General features: G+C 56.0%; 1 protein-coding gene across 1 annotated transcript; it reads left to right on the forward strand.

The window, feature by feature from the left end:
- The first annotated feature begins 1,920 nt into the window (after window positions 1-1,920).
- On the forward strand, window positions 1,921-26,433 carry LOC124236340 (lysyl oxidase homolog 1). Its single transcript, XM_046655285.1, has 7 exons — window positions 1,921-3,360; window positions 17,334-17,442; window positions 20,554-20,691; window positions 21,201-21,357; window positions 21,954-22,049; window positions 23,958-24,073; window positions 26,094-26,433. The coding sequence occupies exons 1-7, from the start codon at window positions 2,226-2,228 to the stop codon at window positions 26,098-26,100; spliced, it is 1,758 nt and encodes a 585-aa protein (XP_046511241.1). The 5' UTR covers window positions 1,921-2,225; the 3' UTR covers window positions 26,101-26,433.

Genomic DNA, 26,433 nt, shown 5'->3' on the forward strand with positions numbered 1-26,433 from the left:
GACCTTATTAAGAAAAAAGAAAGAGGAGCAGGAGCCAGCACTGGGTAGGGTTTCATGCCAAGAGCTGGCTCTGAGGCAGAGGCCGGCTGAGCATGCTGGCCTGTGCCCTGGTCTCCCCATAGCTGGAAAGCCCTGAGGCAGCCCCTGTCCCCCTGCCTGGCTTGAGAAGAGGGGTCCTGCGTTCTCTACTCTGGGCCAGTGGGGCTCCCCCTACCTCACAGCCATCCTCTGTCCTCCCTCCATTCCTCCTCTTCCCTTCCCCTCCCCGCCAGGGGTACCCTGAGGCCTGTTTCCACTTCTCCTCCTCCTCTCCTGGTGCTGCTGCCCATCTGGCGGGAGGGCCCTACAGGACCCCAGAGATTCCAAGCAGCTGAGGCCAGCACTGCAGGGGGCAGGCAGGAGGGAGGGAAGGCTTAACCCTCCAGGTCCCGGCCCTCAGTGAGCCTGGCTCAGCATCTGGCTTGGTGTCCTCAGCCAAACCAGCCAATCCTCGCAGGAGGCCTGTTTGGAGTCAGACCAAACCCCACACTGGGGAGCTGAGGGGCCTGTGTTGAATGGTTGCTAGCTGGATTATGAAGGTAGACAGATGCCCCAAGTGACCTGACCCAAGCCTCCCCCTGAGGCACAGCGCTACGGGTGAACAAATGCAGGCTGGCAAGGATGAGGGGGCAGGGGTCCAGAGTCCCCAAGGAATGTCCACTCTAGCTGTCTCCTTCCAAGGTGGGCTCCAGGAGTTTCCAGAAGGGGAATCTGCAGGGGCCAAGTTAAGAGCAGGTTCTTCATACTTGGTGTATAAGCACAAGAGGGGAACTTCTGCCCTCCAGTTGCCAGGAGCAAGGCTGGAGAAGGCAGCCCAGGGGAGGCATTGAGAGTGTGATTTCTTGGACACCAAAGTGTTCAAGCTTCTGGGACTCCTCCTATCTCTGTTGTCCCCAGAGAGAACAGAGAACCTCCCAAAGCACTCTTGGGGACCATTTGGTCTAATCCTCCATTGATCAGATGTGGCGACTGGATCAGAGAGAGGAAGGGACTTGCCCAAGATCACCCAGTAACTTAATGACAGCAACAGGACTAGGCCCACTTCTCCTGAATCCCCCTTTCCGCTGTTCTATGCTTACAGTGCACAATGCCTCACAAGGACCCCTTTCCGACATCAAAGATAGCCTCTGTGTTTCATTGGAGCCATGTGCATATTCAGGTTATTTCCAGGTTATGTTGACTCAACAGATGCAGGACACAAACCACACAGGACAGGTGAGAAGATGATCTCTCCCATGATTTCACAAATTCTATTCAGCACAGGGGTGTACCCCATTCTACAGACCCGGAGAGTAAGACCCAGAAGAACGCCAAGAGGGAAAAGGCTGAAGCTCCAGCCCCTTTGGACTCAGGTCCAAAGAACTGAGGGTCCAGAATTAGAGGGTGGCTCAGCTGGGGTTCAACATCTCCCCAAGGAGGCCCACCAACAAGAAGAGTGTCTCTTAGCATTGGCTTTAGGGAATGGGGGTTCAGCGGTCCTTGGCAGAGTCTGGAGTGGACAGGAGCTAGGGGCTCATTCAAGCCCAAACAAGAAGCCAATAAATAAGGTGAGACCAGGGATGCTGAGTCCAAAGCAGGGAGAAATGGCCAGAGAGATGCTGACACCCCAGCCCTGATCTGCCTGCCAGGACCCCACTAACCAGGCCTGAGTCCCCAGAGGCTCCCTCCCACTCCCTGTCTCATTCCCTTCCTGAGAGACAGGTCTTTGGCTTGGCTGGGGGCTCCAGGGACCGAGGGAGCACAGCAGCTGTGGCACAGGCCACATAGCTAAAACCCGGCGGGCCATAGGGCCCCGCGGAGGAGGCCCCAGCAGGCAGACCAGGCTGCCCGACACCTCCCAACGCTCCCAGCCTCTTGCTTATTCATTCAGAGTGGGAAAGCGCCTGCCCAGCGGCCAGCCAGTGCCGGGCTGGCCATGTAAGGCCCCCAGGCAGTCTTGCCTGCCCGGTGCCCTGCGGAGAGCCTCGTGCAGCCCTGGGCACCGCCCCTGCCCTGCCCTGACCCCTTGGCCTCGAAATGCTGTCATCGGAGGAGCCGTCCCGCTCGGGACAAGGCCAGGATGGACAAAGCTAGAGCTGGGGCAGGCAAGGAGCCGTCCTGTCCTCGAGACCGTGGAAAGAGAAGCACGCACAGGAGGCCACTCCTGAGAGCCTCTCGGTCCACCAGGCCTCTGCAGAGGGGCCACCATGGCTCTGGCCCGAGCCAGCGGGCAGCTGGGGGCCCTGGTGTGGGGCGCCTGCCTCTGCGTCCTGGTGCACGGGCAGCAGGCGCAGCCGGGGCAGGGCTCAGACGCGGGGCGCTGGCGGCAGCTGATCCAGTGGGAGAACAACGGGCAGGTGTACAGCCTGCTCAACTCGGGCTCAGAGTACGTGCCGGCCCGGCCTCAGCGCGCCGAGAGTAGCTCCCGGGTGCTGCTGGCGGGCGCCCCCCAGGCCCCGCAGCGGCGCAGCCACGGAGGCCCCCGGCGTCGGCAGGCCCCGTCCCTGCCCCTGCCCGGGCGCGTGGGCTCGGATACCGTGCGCGGCCAAGCGCGGCACCCCTTCGGCTTCGGCCAGGTGCCCGACAACTGGCGCGAGGTGGCCGTCGGGGACAGCACGGGCATGGCCCGGGCCCGCACCTCGGTCTCCCAGCAACGGCACGGGGGCTCCGCCTCCTCGGTCTCGGCCTCGGCCTTCGCCACCACCTACCGCCAGCCGCCCTCCTTCCCGCAGCAGTTCCCCTACCCGCAGGCGCCCTACGTCAGCCAGTACGAGACCTACGACCCCGCCACGCGGACCTACGACCAGGGCTACGTGTACTACCGCAGCGGGGGCGGCGGCCTGGGCGCGGGGACGGCGGTGGCCTCGGCGGGGGTCATCTACCCCTTCCAGCCGCGGGCGCGCTACGAGGAGTACGGCGGCGGCGAGGAGCAGCCCGAGTACCCGCCGCAGGGCTTCTACCCGGCCCCGGAGAGGCCCTACGCGCCGCCGCCGCCGCCGCCCGCCGACGGCCTGGACCGCCGCTACTCGCACAGCCTGTACCACGAGGGCACGGCGGGCGTCGAGCAGGCCTACCCCGAGCCGGGCCCCGATGCCGCGCAGGCCACCGGCGGCGCCTACGGCGGCGACCCCCGCCTCGGCTGGTACCCGCCCTACGCCAACGTGCCGCCCGAGGCCTACGCGCCGCCGCGCGTGGAGCCGCAGCCCCCGTTCCGCGTGCTGGAGCCGCCCTACCTGCCCGTGCGCAGCTCGGACGCGCCCCCGCCGGGGGGAGAGCGCCCCGGCGCGCAGCAGGGCCGCCTCAGCGTGGGCAGCGTGTACCGGCCCACCCAGAACGGTCGCGGTGAGTACCGTCCGCCGCCCCGCTGTCCGCCCGCCTGCTCACTGGTGAACCCTCCTCTGTCCTCTAGCGAAGGCCTCCCCGGAGCTGCTAAGGCAGGACCCCCTCCCCCTCAACAGTCCCAGTGCGTCCCACCTCCCAGTCTTCCCCACGTCCACGCATCGTCAGTGCCAGGATTTGGCCGGGCACGCCTGGGCTCTGATCCTGGCTTGGTGCGTAAGGGGTGGAGGGACTGGCTTTGGAAGAAAGCACTTTCCAGACATGGCTTGGGTCATTTGGGGACAAAGGGAAGGAGCCCTTCTCCCTACCTCTCCCGCATTCCAGTCGGGGCCTGTCCTCAGCCCTGGGGATGCCTCTGTCCCAGCCTCACAGGGTGCCGCAGGGAGCAGCAGGGTCGAAAAGGCGTTGGGGATGCCTCTGGAGTGTGGCACGTTCCGTTCCGGCACCATCACCGGGTGTGTGTGAGCTTGGCCTGAATGGCAGAAGGTTAGAGGCAGGAGTCCAGACTAGATGACCAGTAAGGAGTCCGCTCAAGGCAACACTGCAAGACCTGGACTAGAGAGGCGAATGGCACAAAATTTCATGGGGTGCCAAAAAACTCAGTAATCAAAATATGTAATCTTTTAATGCATTTTTTAGATCAGAAATAATGCAAAAAAATGATGAAAAAATATCCACATTTTGAATAGAATCAGTAACGGTGCCGTGCCAAGCCACATTCAAACCTGAGGCAAACTGAAAAATCAGCAATACTGATCCTGTCTCTGTTTGAAATTTTGATGTTTTGTTCATCACATTTTCTGCATTAATTTGAATTTTTACAAATCTTGCCTCAAATATTACTTATCTTGGTCATTGAGGTTTTGGGCACACTTAAATTTTGTGTCCCAGGCCAGTGGCTCACTCACGTCCCTCAGCTCACCCTGGTCCTGGTCCTAGAGGCGAGTTCCAGGAGACAGCTGTGGACAGGCCTCTCTGGATTTTTTTTGGCTTGGGGGGCAGTGGAGAGGAAGATAGGACCTAGTCTTGGGAAGGCCCAAGCCATGTGCACTCAAGGACACAGTAGAGGGGGCAACCTTCCTTATTCAGATGAACAAGTCCCCATGTGCTGTCAGCAGGCGGGCTACTGCGGCAAGGGCCCACCAGTGGTCTGGCCGGGACTGGATGGTTATGCTCTGCTGTCGTAGAATTCCCCTTCCTGTTTCTGTCTCTGCAAATCCAAAGTCAGCTTCGGTCAAGGTTTTCCATTCAGTCCCCAGTGCACATGGGTTCCACCCCTGCCTTGCCTCTTTCAGGCTACAATCAGTGCTCTGATTCTCTGCTCCACACTTAGGGTGCTGTGCCAGGCCCACTAGGTGAGGGCTGAGCCCTTCGCGGCCCAGCGGCTCAGAGGAGCCTTTGCTTCTCTGCCTGTGTGAGCACAGGAACTGCTGCCTTGTCTTCAGCCGTACCAACCTTGGGTGAGAGGCTGCCGCTGCAGAGGAATGGGGGGGAGGGGGGTGCTTCTCTCTCCCTAGGGACCGCTGGAGCTCAAGGCTAGGGGACAGGAGCGTCCTCACTCATAGCACCCACTCCCTCACATCCAGGGAGTAGCACTCAAGTTGCATGCTGAATCCCACTTTGAGAACCTACAGGAGGTAGATGGAGGCCCCTTCTGTGATGTGATGAAGGAGGCATCCTCCTGCCCACCGTGGCCTCGCCCACATCTGGTCCTGCTGCATCCCTGCAGCAGGGCGGATTACAATAGTGCATCAGCTGCTCCTAGAGCTCCTTGGAGGAGAGGATGTTTTACCTAAAGGGTGCTAAGATTTGGTGGTAGCTTTTCTTAGAATGCAAGACCGCAGAGTGGGGCTCAGCCAGAAGCGCCCCGCCTCTGGGCAGAGGAGAACACTCAGGCCTCAAATGCCACAGCACTGCTGGCAGAGCCAGGCCTGGGATGCAGCATCTGTGCTCCAGGCCAGTGGGTTTTCTAGGGCCCTTTTTTGGCCAGTCAGTTCTTAAGGTTCCCAGGGGACCGCCCAGGGCAAGGCATGTCTGGAATGGCGGTGCTTGGTGCTTAGCAGGGCCGCTGGCCTTGCCCTTGAGCCCCACATTCATTTGGGTTAAAGACATTTCTCCGATGAAGGTGGTATGTTAGGTGCCCAACCCCGTGTGCTGGTTTGCTCAAATCCAAACCTGCCCGGGGAGGCACAGCAGAGGGGGCACGACAGTGCTGTGATTGGGCAGGCACTGGGGATGGCTAGGGGAGCTCAGAGGAGGGGCTGCCCCAGTCAGGGGCTGGGGCTCAGGGAGGTCTTCCCAGAGGAGGTACCCAAGCATTGCTGCCAGGGATGGACGTCAGCCCCTCCAAGCTCTCCTTTCCCCAGTCATGGAGGCGATGGTGTGTGGGGTGGGAGTGGGGGCTGTGTAGGCTGGTTTGGGGCTCACAGGGAGGCCAGAGAGGAGCAGTACTGTCTCCCTCATCATTCGTTCCCCCTCTCTACCCTGCTAGGCCGGGACCATGGAAAATCCCAGTTCAGGAAGGGCCAAGCCTTGTGCTTGAGATCAGACCCCCAGGCCTGGTGTGGGAGTCCAGGGCGGATTCTCCGAGACTGACCTCATTCCTCCTGGCCACACACCCCAGGGTCTGAGGCCGGGCGCTGGCGGCCTGTGTGTGTGTGGGCGTGGACATGTCCTCACAACACCAAACACATGTGGGTACCGCCCACATCCCTTCATGTTTGGGCAGTTTCCAGACGTCTGTCTGGAGCCTGGTTTCTTCCTCGGGCGCCTGAACCCTCTTCCGTCCCACCCTCGGTGGGGGTGTCCAAGGCCTCCTCAATGCCATTGTCTCCAACTTTGAAATGTTTAACTCGAGAGAAGACGAGGAAACAGAGGCCCAGAGAGGGTCACATACTTTGCCTGGCTCTGAGCAAATCCTGCTCCCCAGGCCCGGCCGTGTCTCCTGCACTATGCCTCTCCCTCTATCACAGCCAGCCTCCCAGCCTCCTCACCTCTGCTCCTGCCTCCCTGTAGCGTTAGCTTCTCTGAGCTTGTGGTGTTAGTACCGACTAACATGACTCCAGTCCCCGGGAAAGCACACCTCTCCTCCTCCCAGGGCCTCCCCCTTACACCTCTGGCCTGATTCACTGGCTCTGGCCATCCTGTGAAAGTAACATGGAGTGGGCTGCCCTTGCCTCCTCCTGGGGCGTCTCTAATGGCTGCACTAGCCTTGCCTGGCTTGGGTCCTCCGTCCCTGACTTCACACGGCCAATCAGAGGCCAGGAGGGAGCTGTGGCTGCCTCTGCTCTGGCCCCCTGCTCCCAGCCTCTCCCTCACCAGTCCATCCTACACGTGGGGCAGATAAACCCATGTAGTACTGACCATGTTACTCTCCTGCTCAACAAGGTCTGTGGCTACCAAGGCCTTCAGGGCAAAATCTAAATGCTTTAGCCTACTGCTCCAGAACCTGAGGCCCCTCCTTCCTCTCTTCTCTTCCTTCTCCCTCTCTTAGGCCTCCAAATCTCCCGTAGGGACTCCGCTGCTCCTAGGCCTAGATGTTTCATTTCCTGCACACCTGGGCAGTTTCTAGGGTACTCCCCTATCCATCTAGCCTCCTGCACCAGGACCAGACAGGACCCCTTAGACACTGAGTGTAGCTCTAGCTCTCTGCCCCTACCCCCACTGCCTGGGCTGCACCCCCCACCCCAGGTCACCTACCCACCTCCACAGGGCTTGGAGTAGATGCAGGGAAGGACAGAAGCAGGCCTCCACCCAACAGGTGTCCAGAGTTAGAGCCCAAGGCAGGATGATACTAACAGCCTGGCTGAAGAGCACCTGCTGAGCTTAGTGGCTGAAATGTGCCGTTTCATTCACTTTCACAGCCCCGTGCAGAGGTGGAAAGTATGGCCCTCTGGTACAGAGGAGAAAACTGAGACTAGGGAGGTCTCACAGCTGGATGTGGCTGATCCAGAATTCAAACCAAGCCTGTCATCTCTGCATTGCACTGAGTTGACCCAGGAGGACCCTTGTTCCACCTGTGAGCCAGGTGGGGCAGGTTGAGAGCCTGGGCCGCCTCCACCAGCTTCCCGTCTCTGGGTCTTAGGTCCCCTGGCTGCACCCACAGGGGATAATTATGCTAGCATATATTGGGCACTTTATGCATCATCTCCCTTAATTCCCGCAGCAACCTCACGAGCCAGGTACCATTACTAGTCCCATTTCATAGATAAGAGGACAAACTCCTTGCTGATTGTCACACAACCTCTTAGTAGTAAAACCAGGATCTGAGTCTGCATGACTCCCCATCCTGAGTTCTCAACCACCATACATTATTTTTTTCCTAAATTTTTAGGTATTTACCTAAAAATAAATTTATTTTCTCATTCATTCCTTTGGTCATTCCACAGATGTTTGACTGCCTACTGTGTTCCAGGCACTGGTTGTGATAGGGTGAGATGGGACAGTGAGTATGCAAGGCTTGGAAGTGAAGACTACCTCCCCAGGGTGGTGGTGGTGTGAGGCCTTGTCCTTCTGCCTGCAGACTCCAGAACATTTATTTAACCAACGCTTGTATAGTTCTTAGCACGTGCCTGACACTCCTCTTGGAACTTTACAATTAGTCACTTAATCCTCATAACAACTCTAGGTATTATTATTATTGTCCCCATCTCACAGATGAAAAACTGAGGCCCTCAGAGGTCAAGCAACTTGCCCAAGGTCACATAACTGGTGACTGATGGAGACAGAATCACAGCTCAGCATCCCTCCTTCCTTCCCTGAAGTTGTCTCAAGTCGCTCCTTTGGAAAAAGTGGAGTCTTCAGGCCAAGGACATTATGGTAAAGGGTCAGACTGCTGTGGAGGCAGAGGGAACTGGGTCGACTTCCTCCTTCCCCATTCGGCAGTCGAAGGTCACTAGTGTCAGAACAAACAAGTAGTATCCTGGGCAGCCTCATCGCAGGCAGAATTCCTGTCTCCTCTCTTATCATCCAGTTTGCATAGCCACATCCTCTCTCCCCTGGTCCGAACTGGACTGTCCCTGCAGGAAGAGACGGCTCCTACTGTAAAGGACAACAGCAACTGACATTTACTGAACCCTTAACATGCGCCAGACACCATACCAAGCCTTGTATTTTCATTTTTTCATTTAATCCCCCCAGAAATCTTGTTAGATAGTAGCATCACCTGCATTTCACAGACAAGGAAACTGAGGCTAGAGAAGTTCCGTAACTCATCTAAGGTCTCGGAGTTCATCAGTGGCCGGGCTTAGACCCAGGCTGACTCTACCCCACTGGACTACGCCAACCTTCCCGCTGCCCCTGCTGCTCAGAGAAGGGTTTGTCTCTGTGTTCATTGTTTCCCTCAGGTCTAAAACCCCTGGAAAACCAACAGTTGAATTTTCTCCTTGAGTCTGCAGGCCCCACAGAGCCTTTTGGGGTGGTGGCAGAGCAGGCTGGGGAGTCATTAGGGGCTTCCAAGCACCAGGCTACTGCTGCACGTGGCCTGGGAGTTCTGGCCTTCCGTCCCTCCTCTCATCCCGGGGGCCCCTCTCAATGTCCTCTCATCGCCAAAGGGACACCCCTCCCCGGTAGTCCCAGCCTGAGTCCACCTCATTCCTGTCCAAGCCAAGAACACACAGAAAACTCCCCAGGGCAGTGGCTGGAATGGCAGGAGAGGAAGGGCCAGGGGAGGAGGCGGGTGGTCCACCCACGCAGCCCACACCTGCTTCCAATTCCATGCCAGGCATTCCTGCGGAGCAGCAGTTGGCTAGGAGGCCGGAAGGAGAGGCTGGGTCTTGTCCCCTCCCCTGCCCTGCCCCAGCGGCCTCCTCGCCACAGGCAGCTGGACCCAGAGGGCCTTTTTGTCTGCGTTCAGGATTACAGAGCCAGGGCTGCACCTGAGTGCCTCTCCCCCTTGCTGATGGGCACCCAGAAACTGAGCACTTCAGTATCACCTGGAACTGGGGTGATACTGGTGGCAGAATGCCAGAGCAGGAAGGGACTCAGGTGGGGAGGGCGAGGCCGGAGAGGCCTTTGCCATCAAAGCCTCAGGAGACAGCCCACCCCTCCTCCTGCTCATGGGCCAACTGGAACCACAGGCTTTCCAACTCCAAAGCGAATCCTTTTCCAAAGGAAAGGACTTTTGGAATCAGGCCCAGGCTCTGCTTGATAATGAGGTCTGTGCTTACACAGGCAGATGCCCCCAGCCGCTTTGTGGGGTGTAGGTATTTGTGCATGTGCTCGCCGAGGGCACCCAGGTGCCAGGCCTTGAGCTGGTGCAGGCAGTTCAGGGGTGCCCCGGACCCATCCCTGTCTTCACCAAGGTCTCAGCCCAGAAGCAGGATGCAGCGGCCCAAGCCCACTTCCATCTTGCCTGTCTCTCCATCTCCCAGAACATGCTGCGCACCGAGACCTAGGCCTGCAGCTGGGCGGCAGGCAAAGTCCCACCCACCCCTTCCCCCAGGGGTTCTCTTCTGGCTGAGGAGAGCAGATCTCATCTCCTGAGAAAATTTAGCCATTCAACATATACTCATTGAGTGCCTTCCTGGGTACTGGGAGCTGGGCTGGAGCTCGGTATTCATTAGTGTAAAGAAAGACAAAATCCTTGCCCCCGTGGATCTTATATTTTTATGGATAAACAAGTAATAGAAGGTGGCAAGTGCTGGGGAAAAAACAGAGATAAGTAAGGGAGATCTGGAATGTTGGGGGAGGTTGCATAGGTAGTCAGGGTGGGCCTCATGAAGGTGACATTTGAACAAAGACTTGAAGGAAGTCTTTGTAGCTCTCTGCAGGAAGAGCATTCCAGACAGAGGAAACAGCCAGTGCAGAGGCCCTGAGGTAGGAATTCCCTGGGGTTTTCAAGTGAGTTCCAGTGTCGCTAGAGCAGAACGGCTTAGGAGTGGGGCATAACAGGAGACGGGTCCGAGGCATAAGAGGACCTAGACCATGGAGGGCCTTGACCATGGAGGGCCTTGACCATGGAGGGCCTTGACCATGGGGGGCCTTGACCATGGAGGGCCTTGACCATGGGGGGCCTTGACCATGGGGGGCCTTGACCATGGAGGGCCTTGTAGGCCGCTGTGAGGACTTTGGCTTTTATTCTCCGTGCACTGGGGAGCTACTTCAGGCTTTGAGCTGAGCAGTGACATTTAAACAGGGTCCCTGGCTGCCATGCTGGCAATGCACAGTGGAGAGGCAGGCAGGAGACCAAGAGGAGGCTGGCACAGAGATCCAGGCCACGATGATGGTGGCCAGGCAGGGTGGTAACAGCAGAGGTGGTGGGAAGTCAGATTCAGGATATATTTTGGAGAGAGCTGATGGGATTTCTTATGGATTGGATGTGGGATGTAAGACAGAGGGGTCAGGCATAATGTGAAGAATTATGGTCTGTGAAGCTGAGAGGATGAAGTGGTCATAAGCTGAGAGGGAAGGCTGTGGGCCGAGTGGGTTTTGTAAGAAAAATTAAAACTTCAGGTCACGGTGAAGGGTCTGAGGGGCAGGGAGGGAACCCAGGAGACTGTGGCATGCAGGAAGGCTTCTGGAGATGGGGGCAGGCGGCACTAAGCAGAGCCTACAGCGTGGGAGGGCAGAACAGGTAGGGGCTGTGTTCATGCTGAGAAGCGTGTGAGTGAGCGAGGTGTGCAAGGAGGCGGCAGAAGGCTTGGCCGACGGGGAAGGGAGCTAACTTGCCAAAGGTGAGTGTCGGCCTCCTCCCAGCGCAGCCCGGCCTGCTTCCAGGGCAGTTCCCCCAGGTGAACACACACACACAGATCCCCTTCTCTGAGTCAGGTCCCGCCACACAGTTGAGTGAGGCCATTGCTGCCACCCGACTCTCTCTCCCCTCTCCCTGTCAGGTGGGGGCAGCAGACATGTGCTGGAAGAGGGAAGGGAGGCACAGGGTGGTGGCAGAGGGGTGGTCAGGACTAACAAGGTAGGCTTTGGGGCCTGAAGACTGTGTATCCCAGGGAGGGCAAAGCTGGGCCGTGTGTACGCGCATGTGTGTGTGTAGCAGGGAATTCCAGGACAGGGGCACCGTGGGGTCAGAGGCCAGAGGCAGAAAAGTCCGGGTGTGCTAGAGAGCTGCCTATGGGTCTTTGGGATTAAGAGATCTGGAAGGGCAGGTTAAGGCCAGACCATAGAAGGCCTTAGCTGCCACCCTGAGATTGATCAATCTAGGCTTGATTCTGTAGACGTTGGGAAGCCATGGAAGGTTCTAGACCTGGCTTTATGGCCATGGTAGCTACTTTCCCTGGGCTAGGATTGGCCCTTTATGGTAGGACACAGTGGATCCTACAGCCACCTTGGCTGTCTGCTCATCATGCAGGTGTGGCACCATCAGGCTGGTGCCAACAATTTAATGTGCCGATTATTAGATGATAATTTCGTAGGCTACCGAGCTGCCAGCTCCTGCCCTGGAGGCCTTCCTGGTTCATCTTTATTCCGTGAGCTTACTGCTTTCCCCACCTAGGGGCTCCTCTGCAGTCTAGCTGCGTGAGCCAAAACATCCCGCTCTGCACGTATTTCACAACTGACTGACCAGTTCCTGCTGGACATTGTTTATCCTCCAGCCCCGGGCTCAAGAGATTAAGGCCATTTTGCATTCCACTTTCCTTCATCTGCTTCTTGTGAGCAGGAGGCGTGGGGAGGAAAGATTTTGAAGGATACGAGGTTTATGGAAACCACAGAAAAGGGAAAGCCAAGAGGAAGACAGGTGAGATGTGGGCAAGCAACAGGAATGTGCCCACAGGCCCTGTGCACTGGGCAGCCTCCAGGAACCACTGAGCACAAGGGGACAGATTTCTCATAAAGCCGGAAGGATTTAGGTCAGACGGTGGGCAAATTTCCTGGCTGCTAAAGTATTGTCTGTAGAGGTTGTGAGAGGTCTTGGGTTCTTGCCCAAGGCTGGGGAATGGACTGAATAGCTCCTGAAAATATTTTAATCTCCCAAGTATTTATGGAGCCATCCAACCTGCACTCAAGGGCCAGTTAGTCCGGTCTGCCCATCACGCAGGTGGGGGAATTGAACCTAAGAAGATGGAAGAGACCTAGACAGTGGGGGTTTGGATGAGATGGCAAATTCACCTGCTTGAGTCTTTGCCACAAGACGGCCCCAGCTGGGTCCTGCCAGGGAAGGGGAAGACGATGGTCAGCTTCCCACAGAAAGCTGGCATGTGAGCCAGCTAGCAGCTCTAGGCTCAGCCTGGGTTGGGGGTGGAGGGGACAGGGTGGGCTGGGCCTGAGCACATTGGCCACCAAGAGACAGTGTGAAGGGATCCCCCACAGAGGAAGCTCCAGGGGCAGAGTGGGGATGCAGAACGCTGGTCCTTGTCCCTCAACTCTGTCTTTACTGCCCTGCAGGGTCTGACAGAGGCTTCTTCCAGAGCAGAGGCTGCCTGCAGAATGGCCTTGGGACCTGATTCACTCATGCCCGCCCTCTCCCCAGCTGAGCAGCCTAGCTTCAACCATCCCAGGGGCTTTTGCTGCCCTGTGACTCAGTGTCCCCCACAACCCTGGCCGGGGCTCTGTACAGCCTGAATCTGTATGTGCACAGCCCGCACGGTCAGCGCATTCCTTCTGGGCAAGAGCACCCACAGGGGGCCGGCCAGGGCTTCCAGCCCTGAGTGGGATAGAGGACAATCAGATCTGGATCAATGGAGGCAGTGAGGCCTGGAGAGGGCCCAGGCCTGCCCAAGATCACACAGTAGGTCTGTGACAGAGTAGGGTAAGAAGTCAGGTTCCTGTCTACCACCTGGTGCAGAAGGCAGGACACTGATGGTGACTGGGGCCTCCCTGGGTAGCCTGGGCAAGACCATCCACCCAGCCTTTGAGTGGTCAGCTCCATCCCCAAGGGTCCATCCCCAGGAGACTGGCTAGATTAGCCATGGAGGGTGCAGACTGTAGAATCTTATTTAGCAATGACAAGCAATGAGCTAGATAGATTTTAAAAGTCTACGTTGACTGAAAAATCAAGAAACAGAATGAGATCTATAAGACAATATTACTTATATACTTTAAAACTGTATACCCACATCCAACACACTGCAGATTTTAAACAGAGGCACAGATGTTCAAGGATATGTCTGAAGGTCAAAGGTGAGGATGAAAGTTAAAAATTTTATTACAAGAGAGGAGCCTTGCATAGACCAGTGATAATTGTTAGTTTGCTCTAAAATGAGAATTATGATTAATTCAGTTCTATGCATTTATTAAAATGGGAGTGTCCAAGAAAAGTTTTCATTGGAATCTACTTTATAAAGTCTCCAAGCGCCAGGTCCAAGGGCTGGATGACTCCATGTATTTTGGTAAGAGATCCCAGCCCCTCCTTAAAATTACATCCCATGACTGACGTTCTCCCCGCCTTCTGATAAACCTTACCCTCTCTCAGGATCTTCCTTTAAAATGCACAATTCTTGGGATGGGGGATGAGCACATGGTCTGGTTATAACTAGACTTCATCCCACATTGGCCACCCTGCCTGGAGGGCCTGGTTGTGCCCCACCCCTACATCCACAAGCCCCTGCGCAAGCATTTCCCCAGCCCTCTTCCAGTGTCACACAACCCAACCCCACGCCCAGCCCGTGGAGGGGCCAGGAGCGCGAGCCTGCAGGCCTGGCTACTGATGGAATGCCTCCTTGGAGAGCAGGCCAGAGAAGGAGGCATTCTTCCTTCCTGGAAGAACATACCAGCTGAGGGAGGGGGCCTGCTGTTCCCAGGGGCCTGGGCAGGGGATCTGAAGGGGGTCGGGTGCCCAGCCTGAACTCCCAGCTCTTTTCCAGCAGCTTCCCCCAGGGCATTGAGGATGACAGAGATGGAATACAGTCACGGGGAGCCAGTTAGTGGAGTCACAGGACCCCTGTGATGGTCAGAGATGTAGAACAAAGAAAATAATGGAATGATTCCATTTTGCTTCTAGAAAAGGCATAACTAATCTAAAGTGAATAAAAAACAGATTCGTGGCTACCTGGGAAGGGGAAAAGCAGAGTCGGGAAGAGCGGTTTACTGGGAAGGGGCAGGCGGGAACTTTCAGGGATGGTGGGATCAGTCCATAGCTTGATTGTGGTGATAGTTATACCGTCTACACATTTGTCAAAACTTATCAAACTCTACACCTAAAATCTATGCATTTGACTGTATGTAGATTATACTTCAAAAAAGTTCATTTTTATAAAAAGAAGAATGACAAGTGGAGTCCTGGAAGGGAGTTGGGACCTGGGAGTTCCACCTGGGGCTGCCCCAATTTGCTGTGTGACCGTGGGCAAATTCGTTGCCTTCTCTGAGCCTCAGTTCCCTCCAGCACCTGTGTATGCCCTGATGGGCTTGCAGGGTACAGGGTGTGGCACATGCTCATGGATGATTGGAAGGTAAAGTATTAAGCCACTAACCATTCAAGAAGCTTGCCTGAGAAAGGCTGATGGATGGGGCAGTCAGTCAGCTCCAGTGCATGGTATGTTGCCCCACTGAGCGGGTAAGTGGGACCCAGGCCCTGCCCTCAGGGAACGCATAGTCTGGAGGGGAGTAGACACAGGCAAATATGATGAAATCTAATTATAGATCAATACAGATCTAGTAGTGAGAAAGGAGAAGTGTGTGCAGCCTGGAATGTCACTGCCAGTCAGGGAAGACTTCCTGGAGCAGGAGGCGCCTGCCTAAACCTAAGATTCCTCGACAGTGAGGGGAGGATGGTCATCTGTGGCCAAGGTCAGGGCTCAGATGGTGACCAGCAGCTCTGAGGTGTCTGTCCTTAGTCTTCTTCCTGAATCCCCACATGTAGACGCTACAAGTGCCCTTCCCCCATGGCTCTGGAGCTTGCAAAACAAATTCACTCCACTCGGTTATAATAAAAAAGGATTGACGATGTGAAAGCAGTTCTTTTTAAGGTGCTTTTGTTGTTTTTTTTTTTAAGTACAGAGCTTTTAGTCCATCAACAATGAGTCTGAGGTTCAGAGTTGTTGATAGGTATCAAACCTCAGTGTGTGGCCAGGATTAGAGCTCAGGGTGACCATAGGGCTCAGTCAGAGGCCAGGAGTGGCACCAGCCCTCGCTGGCCCTGAGTACCCCTGGCCTCTTTCTCAGCTGGCTCTTCTAACTTCCCTGGACTGCACAGCCAACTCATGGAATGGCCTAGAGAGGAACGGTCGGGCCAGAAAAGCTTTGTGGAGCCATCTGTGCAGTGTTTATTGAAACCGGGCCCGGAGTGGGGGAGGCGGGCTGTCTGGTGCCAAATGCTGGGTCTCCTGAGGCTTCAGGCCCAGCTGACCTACCCCAACATGTTGCTGAGGGAAAGGCACTGTGATGATGGCTAAGGGGACCATTCCTGTCTTCCTCACTTTTCCCGTAGAGGCTTCTGGGGACCAGAGTGTAAGAGCCAGCTTGGCCCTGAGGTGGCCCCTTGCTCTGAAGGCCCGGGGATCCCTTGGGAATGACTGCAGGCATTCCTGGGGGCTTGAGTAAGAGGACTGAGGCTGGCCAAGACGGCCCCCGTCAGCCAGGAGCCACCTCATCCTCACCCACCCCTGTGCTCCAAGCTTCCTCTTCATTCCCAGTAGGTGAGATCACGCTGGCTGCTCCCGCGTGAAGCCTGGGCCCCAGGGTGAGCAGCCTAGGGTCTGGGAGCCCAAGGGATGTGTGTGTGAGAGGTGGCATGCAGGCAGACACTTCTGTGAAAGGCTTAGAAGCCAGAGTCCTCCTCTGCCTTATCTTCTGGACCTAAAAGCTGACAAGACCGTTTTGGCAGCAAGAGGAGGGTGCTGGAAGCCTGTCTGCGTGACTCAAGCCCCCTCACTGTGCTTGCCCCCCACCAGCAGAGGGCTTGAAAGAAGCTAAGAGGAACTTACAGCCTCATTTTATCATTTATCTGCCAGAATCCCTGAAGCCTGAGAGAGGAGGGGACATAGAGGCCCCTGCCCACTCCCCTTTAAGTCGGTAGCAGAGCTGAGATGGAGCCCAGGGCTCTGGGGTTTCCCCGCCCACCTCCCATCCCACCCTATGCCCCACCGCTCCCACATTCCCACCATCAAGTTCATTTCTTCTTCTTCCATGCGGATGGGGTCTGGACTCCTGAATTTGGTTTCTGCTTATTCCTAATAGCTCTCACTGGGACTAACTTATGTACATAGAGGGCGCAGGCAGAATGTCAGACCCCCTGGCTCTAGCACCATGTGATCACAAGGCTGGAGTGGACTGCAGACTTCCCCTGGGCCCTGGGCCCTAGGCCCCGCAGGGGAGGGAGCAGGTTGGAGGCCAGAGGCTGCAGACAGGGGAGGGCCTGGTCAGGTCTGGGGGGCCAACGGCAGGAAGAAAAGAATCCTGAGAAGGTTGGGCTGGGCGCCCAGGCTGAGAATCCTGCCTGGTCAGCAGCCTGCTGTGGGGATGTGTTTTCCTGCTAGCCCACCCCTTCCTGCCCTCTCCACTGCTGCCAACCGCCATTCACCTGGCTCTGCCCACGAGCCTTCCTGGACCCACTCTGGGCCAGAAGCCCAGGGCTTTCTTGGTGGTTCACAAAGAATGCTGGCTGCAGGGGTGAAAGGAGCAGAGGCGTCAGGGGCTGGTGCCCAGAGGCCTGGGGAATAAGGACATGGAGGGGAGTGTCTCCGTCAGGAAATTACTTGGTTCACTCAGTCTTGCCTCCAGGCCCTTGTTCATGCTACTGCTCCTCCCAAGAATACCCTTTCCTCTTCTCTGGCTCTCCAAATTCTGCCCTGTCTCCCAGATCTTGCTCGTGTGCCAGCTCTGCCAGGGGTCTCAGCGGCTCCCACAGCATGGAGTCCCAGAGGTGAGCTTCTGCTCCCTGACCTCACACCTGTGCCCAGGGAAAATGGTTCCAGTCACACACCTAGCTCAGGTTGGGAGGCTTCCAGGAGAAGGTGACAGCCTGTGTAGAAGAATGGCAAAGGGTGTTGGGGGTTGGGGAGGTCTCTGGGCATTGACTGTGGCCAGCCTGACCCTCCTCAATGCCATGCTCTTCCTCCCTCCTCCCTCTTTCCCATTGCCCACTCCAGGTCTCCCTGACTTGGTCCCGGACCCCAACTACGTGCAAGCATCCACGTACGTGCAGAGAGCCCATCTGTACTCCCTGCGCTGTGCTGCAGAAGAGAAGTGTCTGGCCAGGTAAGGAGCTGAGGGCGAAGCCTGGAGCGTCAGGACAGTTCCTGGGAGTCATCCAGAACCCATGCTCATGCTAGCCAGGCTGCCTGCAAGCTGCATGCCCCTGGCTAAGCGTCTGAGCCTCTCAGGACCCTGACCTTTTCATCTGTGAGCCTTACCTGCACCAAAGGAGGGGGGGGGGGGGGGGGGGGGGGGCGGGGGGGGAGGGAACAAGCAATTATCTGATATTGCTGTTTGCATCACTATATGAGGAACTTCACTTTTGCCATGGTATTTAATCTTCACACTGGCCCTGAAGGTATATGCTGCCCCATCAGGAAACTGGGAGCAATAAGAGGAACTAAAACCTTTCTTATCTGAGCTGCCTCATGAGAAGGTTCCTCATGGGGAGCCCAGGGTCCCAATACTCCCACAAGGGCCCTGGGAAGTCCTATCAGGGGAGGAGCCTTCTGGATAGAGGGCAGGATTATGGAGCTATCACCAGGGAAGACAGCTGTGGCCTCCGCTGGCCCAGGCTGCCTCTGCTTGGGTCACAGCAGGGGCAGGGGTCATGGGTGACAAAGGCCTTAGTTATGGGTTGCACTGGAGAGAGGAGAAGAGGACACCAGTTTACAGGAACCCAGAAGGTGAGCATAGCCAACTCTCCATTATTCCTGGGGGATTCTGCTTCTGAATTTATTAACAGCGAATGTTCTGTTCAGATGTGTATGCTTTGGGGACATCTCTCTGTGCTAGAAGAACTAGTTAAAGATTGTATTGCCCTACGTCTTTTGTTGACATCCCTCTATATTGAAAGCACCTATTTTGGGTAATCATTTGCTTTTTTTTTTACATTTGAATTCTGTTTACTTTCACTTTTTGGAATCTAGGAAGCCCTCTGGAATCTAACATTTTCTCAAGTATGGAACCTCTAGTCCACTGCCATTCAGAATAGCTGACCACAACTGTTGTCTCTGTAACAAGATAAGGAGCTTGCCCTAGAACGTAACTCAACTCACTGCTTTCTTCATCCAGAAAGTTCTGCTTCAAAAAACAATAGTGTCAGCTGAACTAAGCAGTGTGATTAGTGATGTAGTTGATTTACATGCTGGTACAAGTTCCTTGTCTTATTATAGCCTGGCAATAAACAATGCGTGAACTGGCCCGGGTCCAGGGACCACACATTGAGTACCACTCAGTCACCTGCCCATTCAGGTCTTGTCTCCATTGTCCCTGGGAAGACAGCATAAGGATAATGCTCCTGCTGCCATTCCTTCAGTGGTGAGGAGCGCTCAGCCTCCATGGCAGTCCATTGAAGCTGAGTTTTGAGGAGTTTGAGTCAAAGCCAGACTTAATCAGCCCATCTTCATGGAGCATCCCATGTGCCAGACCTGAGCTTCCAGATGGGCTGGGGAGGAGGCAGGCAGGGCTCTGCCTGGGGGATATCCTGGGCTAGCTGGAGAGAGTGGCCACTCACCCACGCCCCGATGACAGAACCAAGCAACAGGGAGTGGGAGGAGAGCTAGAATGAGCAGTTTGCAGGCTGGAGCTGTGTGAGGTCAGAGAAGGGAGAGGTCTGCAAGGTCTGAGGCACCGGAGGAGGCTGGGTGGGGATACAGACCCAGAAAGTGCAGCAGAGCTGAAGCCCTGGAGTGGTAGGGCCCTCAGAGGCCATTGAAAGTGTGGGCTGCAAACTGATGCCAGTTCACAGACAGCAGGCAGAGCCCAGACGAGGGAAGGGACTCACTCCAAGTCTCACCATGAGCTTGTGGCCACGCTGGGCCTAGAACCTAGATCCTGATGGTTTCCCACGGTGTGCTGAGCCGAACAGAAGGGCAGGGTTTAACTGAACAGAGGGAAGGAGGATGTTTTGTTCCAATCCAGACACAGACAGATTCCAAGCCTTCCCTAGACAAGGCCAAGAGCCTTACGTCCTGGCAGACAGGAGCCTGTACCGCCTGTTGTCCAGACATCCTCTCAGAGAGAGCTAATCCCCGTGACTGGCCACCTCCTGCCTCTGGCCTTAAGACCCAGACCTTAATGAGTGCCAGGGAAGTGCCCCTGGGGCTAGCCACGACAGCTGTCTGCAGTCAGCTGAAGAGGGGAGGAGCCTTCAGCCAGCCCTCCTGGTGTGTGTGTGTGTGTGTCTGTGTGTGTGTCTCTGTGTGTGTGTCTGTGTATGTGTCTGTGTCTGTGTGTGTGTGTCTGTGTGAGCATGCGCCCTCACTGCTGCCCCTCATTCCTTTCTCTTTTTATTTCTCTTCTCTCAAGGCCCATCTCAGTTGGGAACTGGGGTCAGTGAGTGAACTGGGAGCAGGCAGTCTGCCCTAGGCTGGGGTTCCCTGCACAGAAAGGGGCAGGTCACTGGCCCTGAAGCCACTCAGTCAGGGAGTGACGGCCTAGTCTTACCAACCTAGCTCATGTGGTATCAGGTTTGCTGCAGGCAGTGCTCTTAAAGCTCTCAGGCAGTCAGGATCCCTGTAAGTGGGGCAATCAGGGCAGACTTCCTGGAGGAGGGGGCCTGAGTTGAGTCTAGGAGGCTGGGTAAGTTCTTGATCAAGCAAACGGCATGGGCAAAAGTACAGATTAGTGAAAGAGTTATGTCCATTTGGGAAACAGTGTTGGAAGCTGGAACCCAGGGTTTGTGGGGGAGCCGAAGGGCAGAGAGGACCAGGAAAGTGAAGAGGATTTGACATTGAAGAGCCTGAGTCTGTTTCTTAGGCCCACACCCAAGACATGGCATACTTCAGTCAACACTTAGGGCTCTGTCTGGAGAAGGAAAAACTTACCAGAATATCCTTGATAGGGCCATTTTTAAAAAGCTCTCCAAAGATTTTGATGTGCCCCCACCCCCAGGGGCTGTCCTCAGCTGAGAGTCACCTGCAGTCATTAGAGGGCCATTCTCGGGCTGGATGCTCTTTAGAAAGACTCCAGTGGCAGCTGCTAGCCACATGATGGAGACCAGAAAGGAGGGGACAACCAGGCCTGGGTGGAGGTCAGGATAGAGGGGGAGAGGCCTGAGCCTCTGCCACAGTGCAGGGGTCAGATGTAAGGATCTTCAGGGACAAGTCGGCCTTCTGGGTGTCAGTGTCATGATACCCAGCCCCACTCTGGTCTCCCCACCTGTCGCCACAGCACAGCCTATGCCCCGGAGGCCACCGACTACGACGTGCGGGTGCTGCTGCGCTTCCCCCAGCGCGTGAAGAACCAGGGCACGGCAGACTTCCTCCCGAACCGGCCGCGGCACACCTGGGAGTGGCACAGCTGCCACCAGTGAGTGGACTGGCCTGCCTCTCCCAGTCTCTCCTCTGGGCCAGGGGCTTTGTGTCTGAGCTCCCCTCCCCCATTAGCCTCTGGGAGGGGTAGGTGCTGGTGGGAGGGCCCTGGTGAGGTGTTGTCTGCCAAGAATCCACCTTTGGGGCAAGAGTTTCTCAGAGGAGCCATAGCAAAAGCTGGACTGGAAGATGGGACATAGAAAGATCAGTCTCGATAAGGGATGGAAATGTCTAGAATACAGGGCATTGCCCAAGGGAGGCCAACACAGGTAGGACCCCAAAAGCAAATGAGGAGTCCTGAGGAGGTGCTCTCCTGGGGCGACACGGCTAGGTGGGGACACCAGAGATGCTGCCCTGTGGCACATAGGGGAGGAAGGAGCCTCAGGAGCCTAGACTGGTCAGGAGGCTGCTCACAGCAGGGTGCCCGGGCCCATCTCAGGAGGGCAGTGGGCTGGGAAGCCCGGGGTGACCAGGCTCTATTCTCCCCCCTCCTCTCCTCTGCCCAAGACATTACCACAGCATGGACGAGTTCAGCCACTATGACCTGCTGGACGCAGCCACAGGCAAGAAGGTAGCCGAGGGCCACAAGGCCAGCTTCTGCCTGGAGGACAGCACCTGCGACTTCGGCAACCTCAAGCGTTACGCCTGCACCTCTCACACGCAGGTTGGGCTAGAGAGGTGGGGCAGGGCCACAGGAGTGCAGGATGGAGCCCCACCCAGAGGAGACGGGGAGGCTGGGCCAATCTGAGGACACGCTAGTGCCAAGAATCCTGGCTGCTCAGCTCAGTCAGAGTGAGGGTTTTCTCGCCAGTCCTCAAGCCACCACAGGACCCCGTGGGTACTGCCCTCCACCCCTGCCCAGGCCCCTTCCTGTATCATTCCCAGGTGTGTCTGCTCATGGAAAGAAAGGAACATTCCAGTGACATCTAGATGGCATGATGTTCCATTTGCCTATTTGTCTACCCAGATCCATCTTTCTGTCAGTCTGTCCAAACATCCACAGAATGTCCATCCTGCCTGTCTTTCTCTTTATCCATTCCTCCCTCCTTCATTTCATCCTTCCCATATGTCTGTTATATCTCTCTATTGTCTTTCTGGTCCACCTACCCAGTGGGCTTAGAAGGGCAGAACCAGTCTGAGCGGCTTCCCTGGGCGAGGGTGGAGGTGAAGCATAAGGAGGCCCCAGGCTGCTGAAGTGGGCATGGGGTGGCTCTGAGGAGTACACAGCACCCCAACCTCTACTCCTGTCCCTTTTCCCAGGGCCTGAGCCCAGGCTGCTATGACACTTACAATGCGGACATCGACTGCCAGTGGATTGACATAACCGATGTGCAGCCCGGGAACTACATCCTCAAGGTGGGCTTCCTGGTCTGGGGCAGTCCCTCCAACCTACAGCTCATGCTCATTGTTGCCCACCTCTGAGATCTGCTTCAGCCTCTGGGTGTGCTTCCTCCGCAGCTGCTGAGCTGCTGATGATGTTCTGGAGGTCTGCGCTTCCCATCCAAAGGTCTTAGCGTCAGGTAGACACAGCCTCTTTCCATAAAGACACCAAGGAACCTTCTGCCCAGGTGTGGTGAGCTAGAGGAGGTGGTGACTCTGTCTTCCCTAAGTGACAGAGGACGTGGAGAGCCATGTAGTCCATCCTCCTGTCTGGGGGAAAGGCAGGCTCTGTGCCATCTGGGAGAGGACACTGCCCCTTTCTGAGAGAGATCCTCAGCTCCTCACAGTGACCCCTGCAGAGCCATGGGCTCCTGTGCCCAATAGTCCCTTCTGGCCTGAACCCCTCCTCCAGGTATCCTCACTCCAGTGCCCCCTCCCTTGGCATGGACAAGTGGAAAAGCATGGTAAGGGCACATAGCCCTTGGGGCCAGCCCCGTGGCCCAGTGGTTAAGTTTGCGCACTTGGCTTTGGAGGCCCGGGGTTTTGCCAGTTCCGATCCTGGGCGTGGACATGGCGCCGCTCATCAAGCCATGCTGAGGTGGCATCCCACACAGCATAGCCAGAAGGACCTACAACTAGAATATACAACTGTGTACTACAGGGCTTTGGGGAGAAGAAGAAGGAAAAAAAAGGAAGATTGGCAACAGATGTTAGCTCAGGTGCCAATCTTTAGGGGAAAAAAAAGGGACACACAGCCCAATGTGGGACATCCATGCAGGCTACATGGGGGCTCAGTCCTCATGACCTCACCTGAGGAAGCCAAATCTTGTCATGACCTCACCTGAGGAAGCCAAATCCCAGCCTCCTCTGAGCAAGTGCAAAGCGAGGGTGGGGCTCATTCTGCCAGGTCCCCTGGACCCACTGCTCCACATCAAAGTTCAGTAAAGGAAGGGCAGTGAAGACGGGCTGCTGGAGGGGCTCCCTTCACAACACAGCAGCCCGGAAGCAGCTGGTTGCAGCCCCATCCTGAGCACCTCTCAGCGGGCTCAAAGTGGCCTCTGCTCAGCCTCACCCAGGGGCCAGGTTGTCAAGGGTATTCTTTTCCTTCCCTCATTCATCCACCCACCAAACACGTACAAAGGCCCCTCTTGAGTTCTGGGCCCCAGGGGATTTGAGCTGCATAAGTAATGTGCAGTTCCTGCCCCAAAGGAATGCACCAGGATTTAAGAGGAACGTCATTGCATCTGTTCTTAAATGTTCTGCAAATAAGGTGGTATAGCCTACCCCAGTGGAGCCCCACCCCCAACCCCAATTAATCCAACATTTAAAAGGTTTCCTTGTGTCCCAACAGCTCTTCTTCAGACAGGTTATGCTTGGGCCATCATCTCAATGAGTGTCAGGCTCCAGGGCAGAGTTGCCACCTGGCACCGGACAGGCCTTCAACAGGTCATCTAGATAGGCATGCGTGGTGAAGGAGTGCAAGCCTCAGAGTCAGGGATCCCTGCCTGGCCCCTCACTCACTGCTGTGTTCCCTAGAGCAGTGTCTCGACCTTTCTGACCCTGAATGCCCCATGTGGGGCCCGCTGGTCTGGGCTCTGGCTCTGGGGAAGCTTCCCGTCTTCTGATAAGGGTGATCCAATGATGTTTTCTTTGACTGTGAGATGTCTCTTCTTTCGTCTCTCTGTCTCTCTCTATCTCCCCATGTCTCTCCAGTGTATCTCTGTCTCTGTGTCTCTTGGTCTGGCATGGTCTTTCTCCATTTCCCTGTGTCCCTCTCTCTGTCTCATCTGTGTCTGTCTGTCTGCCTCTCCACCACCTTCCCTGGTGACCAAGTGAAGTGAAGCCCCCGACCAGATCCCTTTTCCCTCTGTTCCCCTTCTTCAGGTGCATGTGAACCCGAAGTACATTGTTTTGGAGTCTGACTTCACCAACAATGTGGTGAGATGCAACATCCACTATACAGGTCGCTATGTTTCTGCAACAAACTGCAAAATCGTCCAGTAAGTGCTTGCCCACCACTCTCCCTGCTCCAGCCCCTTTCCTCCCTGGGGAGCAGGCAGGGCCACCTGAAGTACATAAGATACCTGCACTCTGGGTCACCTTGACGGCCAAACACAGCTGCCTTCGGGCCCAGCCCACAGGCTCAGCAGGAGGAACCTTGTCCATGCCAACCCTAAATCGAGTGCTCATGGTGGGGCTCAGGCCTCAGGTGTTGATCTGGGCTGTGGCTCCCTAGATTCTCAAGTGGAAACCAGCAAGAGGCAGCATAGTTGAAGGTGCATGGGCTCTGCCATCCTGGTTCTGTGACTTCCTCGCTCTGTGACGCTGGGCACTTCACCTCACTTCTCTGAATTGCCTTCCTCAGCCATAAAAGTGGCAATTGCCACATGGGCTTGTGAGGAGGATTTAAAGGCCTGATGTCTGTGCATGTTCAAGAACCCTTCACAGTGGTGCTCAGTGAATGGCAGCTGTGTCATCACCGGTGTCCTTATCAAATGGGTTAAATTTACACAGTCCCAAATACAAGTGATTCTGCCTGGAATGAGTCATCATTGGTCCCTCGGCCCTGTTGTCAAGGGGTTTGACAAACTCTGGGCCCACGCCTTTGGCACATGGCTCCTGGGAAGGGTCCTCAGCTGTCACTGCCCCAGGCTGGCTGTCCTCAGCCTCTCTCCTGATTTCCCACATGAAGTACTTTGCAGAGGGACCTCCTGCTTACAGACTCACTAAGAAACACCACCCTACTCCGTATGAATTTCAAATATTTGATCAGGTCAAAGCAACTCTTCCATTTAAAAAAAGAGTAGTCCTAGAGCTTTAGTCCATCAGCTGGGGCACAAATGGCAGAGATTCCAAGGCCCAGAGGAGCATCTTCCCCAAAAGTGTGTACTTATTACTGGTTGACAGGTATGAGAGGTTTAGCCCATGAGCAGGGTCAGGGCTCAGTGTGTGACCAGGGTCAGGACCTGCTTACAGACAGCCATTTCACTGCTGGCTGCTACCACTAACCTGACTGCTCACAGCCCCCACCACACCATATGTACTAAAAAGGAGAACAGCAGCCTCTAGTTCAATACAGAGACTAGGCTCCTCATAGGCAGAATTAGATCAGATTATCCAGGTCACAGACTGTGTTTGTAACGACTGACTCCTGCCCCCTCCCTAGCAACTTAGCTCTTTCAGTGGGTTTCCAGCACTGTCTCACTTCTCAGGGCCTGTCTCATTCAGGCCTTCAGAATTCAGGGGACACCTAAATGGTAGAGGTTTTCTGGGATGCAATTCTAGAGAAGGAGAAGAAGGGAGGAAGGAAAGAAGGAAGGGGCCTACAAGACAAAAAGGGCAGGGGGAGGGGGCGGCACAGGGAGGCAGGGAACCTCCATCGCCCTCTAGTCCCACCTGCTGTTGGAAAAGGTGGATTGAAACAGCAGCCCCAAGCCCCCAGCTGGGTCCCCTGGGGCCTGCGGGCGCAGGGAAGGCCAAGGCCCTCTTTCTGAGCCCTTTACATAAGTGCTTGGAATGGCTCAGGTCTTATTAGAGAGTCTCTGCGACCCTGACCGCAGGCAGGCTGCAGGGCCAGGCACAGGAAGCCAGCGGATGGAGCGTTCCCAGAACGGCCATGGGACTGACGCCTGTGGGTTTCGATCATGTTTCTGAAGAGGAAAAAGGAGGCTTTTTAAAAAAAAAGCACTGAGTTAGAAAAAACAAGAAAGTATTTCCAGACGGTAGCAGCTCTGCTAATGGCCTAGAAAACAGTCTGGGACTCAGGGCACGGGGAGTGGATGGTGATGAGACCATGCCCAGGGTGGGTGGGCGAGTCTCTGAAAGCCCTCTTCCTGGAGCTGGGGCTGAGGAGTCAGCCCCTATCCCCTGAGCCCAGAGCATTGAAGGAAATGGAGGTCTGCCTGCCTGCCCATGTGGAAGAGAAGCCCTGAGCTGGGGACGCAGTGGGGGCCTTGCTGACAGTGCCTGAGGGGTCCTACCCCACAGCCTGCTGTTGACCTGCTCTCTTTCTTCCCTTAGATCCTGATCTCGGAGAGGGTGGACAGACAGCCAACCTCCCCGCTTCCCAAAGCAGGCCCTGCTCCCCAGGCAGCCTCCTGCCAGGACAAACCCGGCCCAAGGGGCCCAGCCCCCCACTCACAGGCAGGGGCAGCTGGACGCCAGGGGCATCCCTCTCTGCCGGCCTCAGGGAGCAAACGTGGACCGAAACCACAGGGATTCCGGATGCCAGGCCCAATTTTGTACTTAACTTTTCTCTACAGCGTTATTTTGTCGGTTGTTGGTTTTTATTTTTTATATTTTGGCCATGCCACAGAGCAAGATTGCCCAGGCCTGGGCTGAATAAAACAAGGTTTTTCTA

Source organism: Equus quagga, chromosome 2 (assembly GCF_021613505.1).
Source record: "Equus quagga isolate Etosha38 chromosome 2, UCLA_HA_Equagga_1.0, whole genome shotgun sequence".
Lineage (NCBI taxonomy): Eukaryota > Metazoa > Chordata > Mammalia > Perissodactyla > Equidae > Equus > Equus quagga.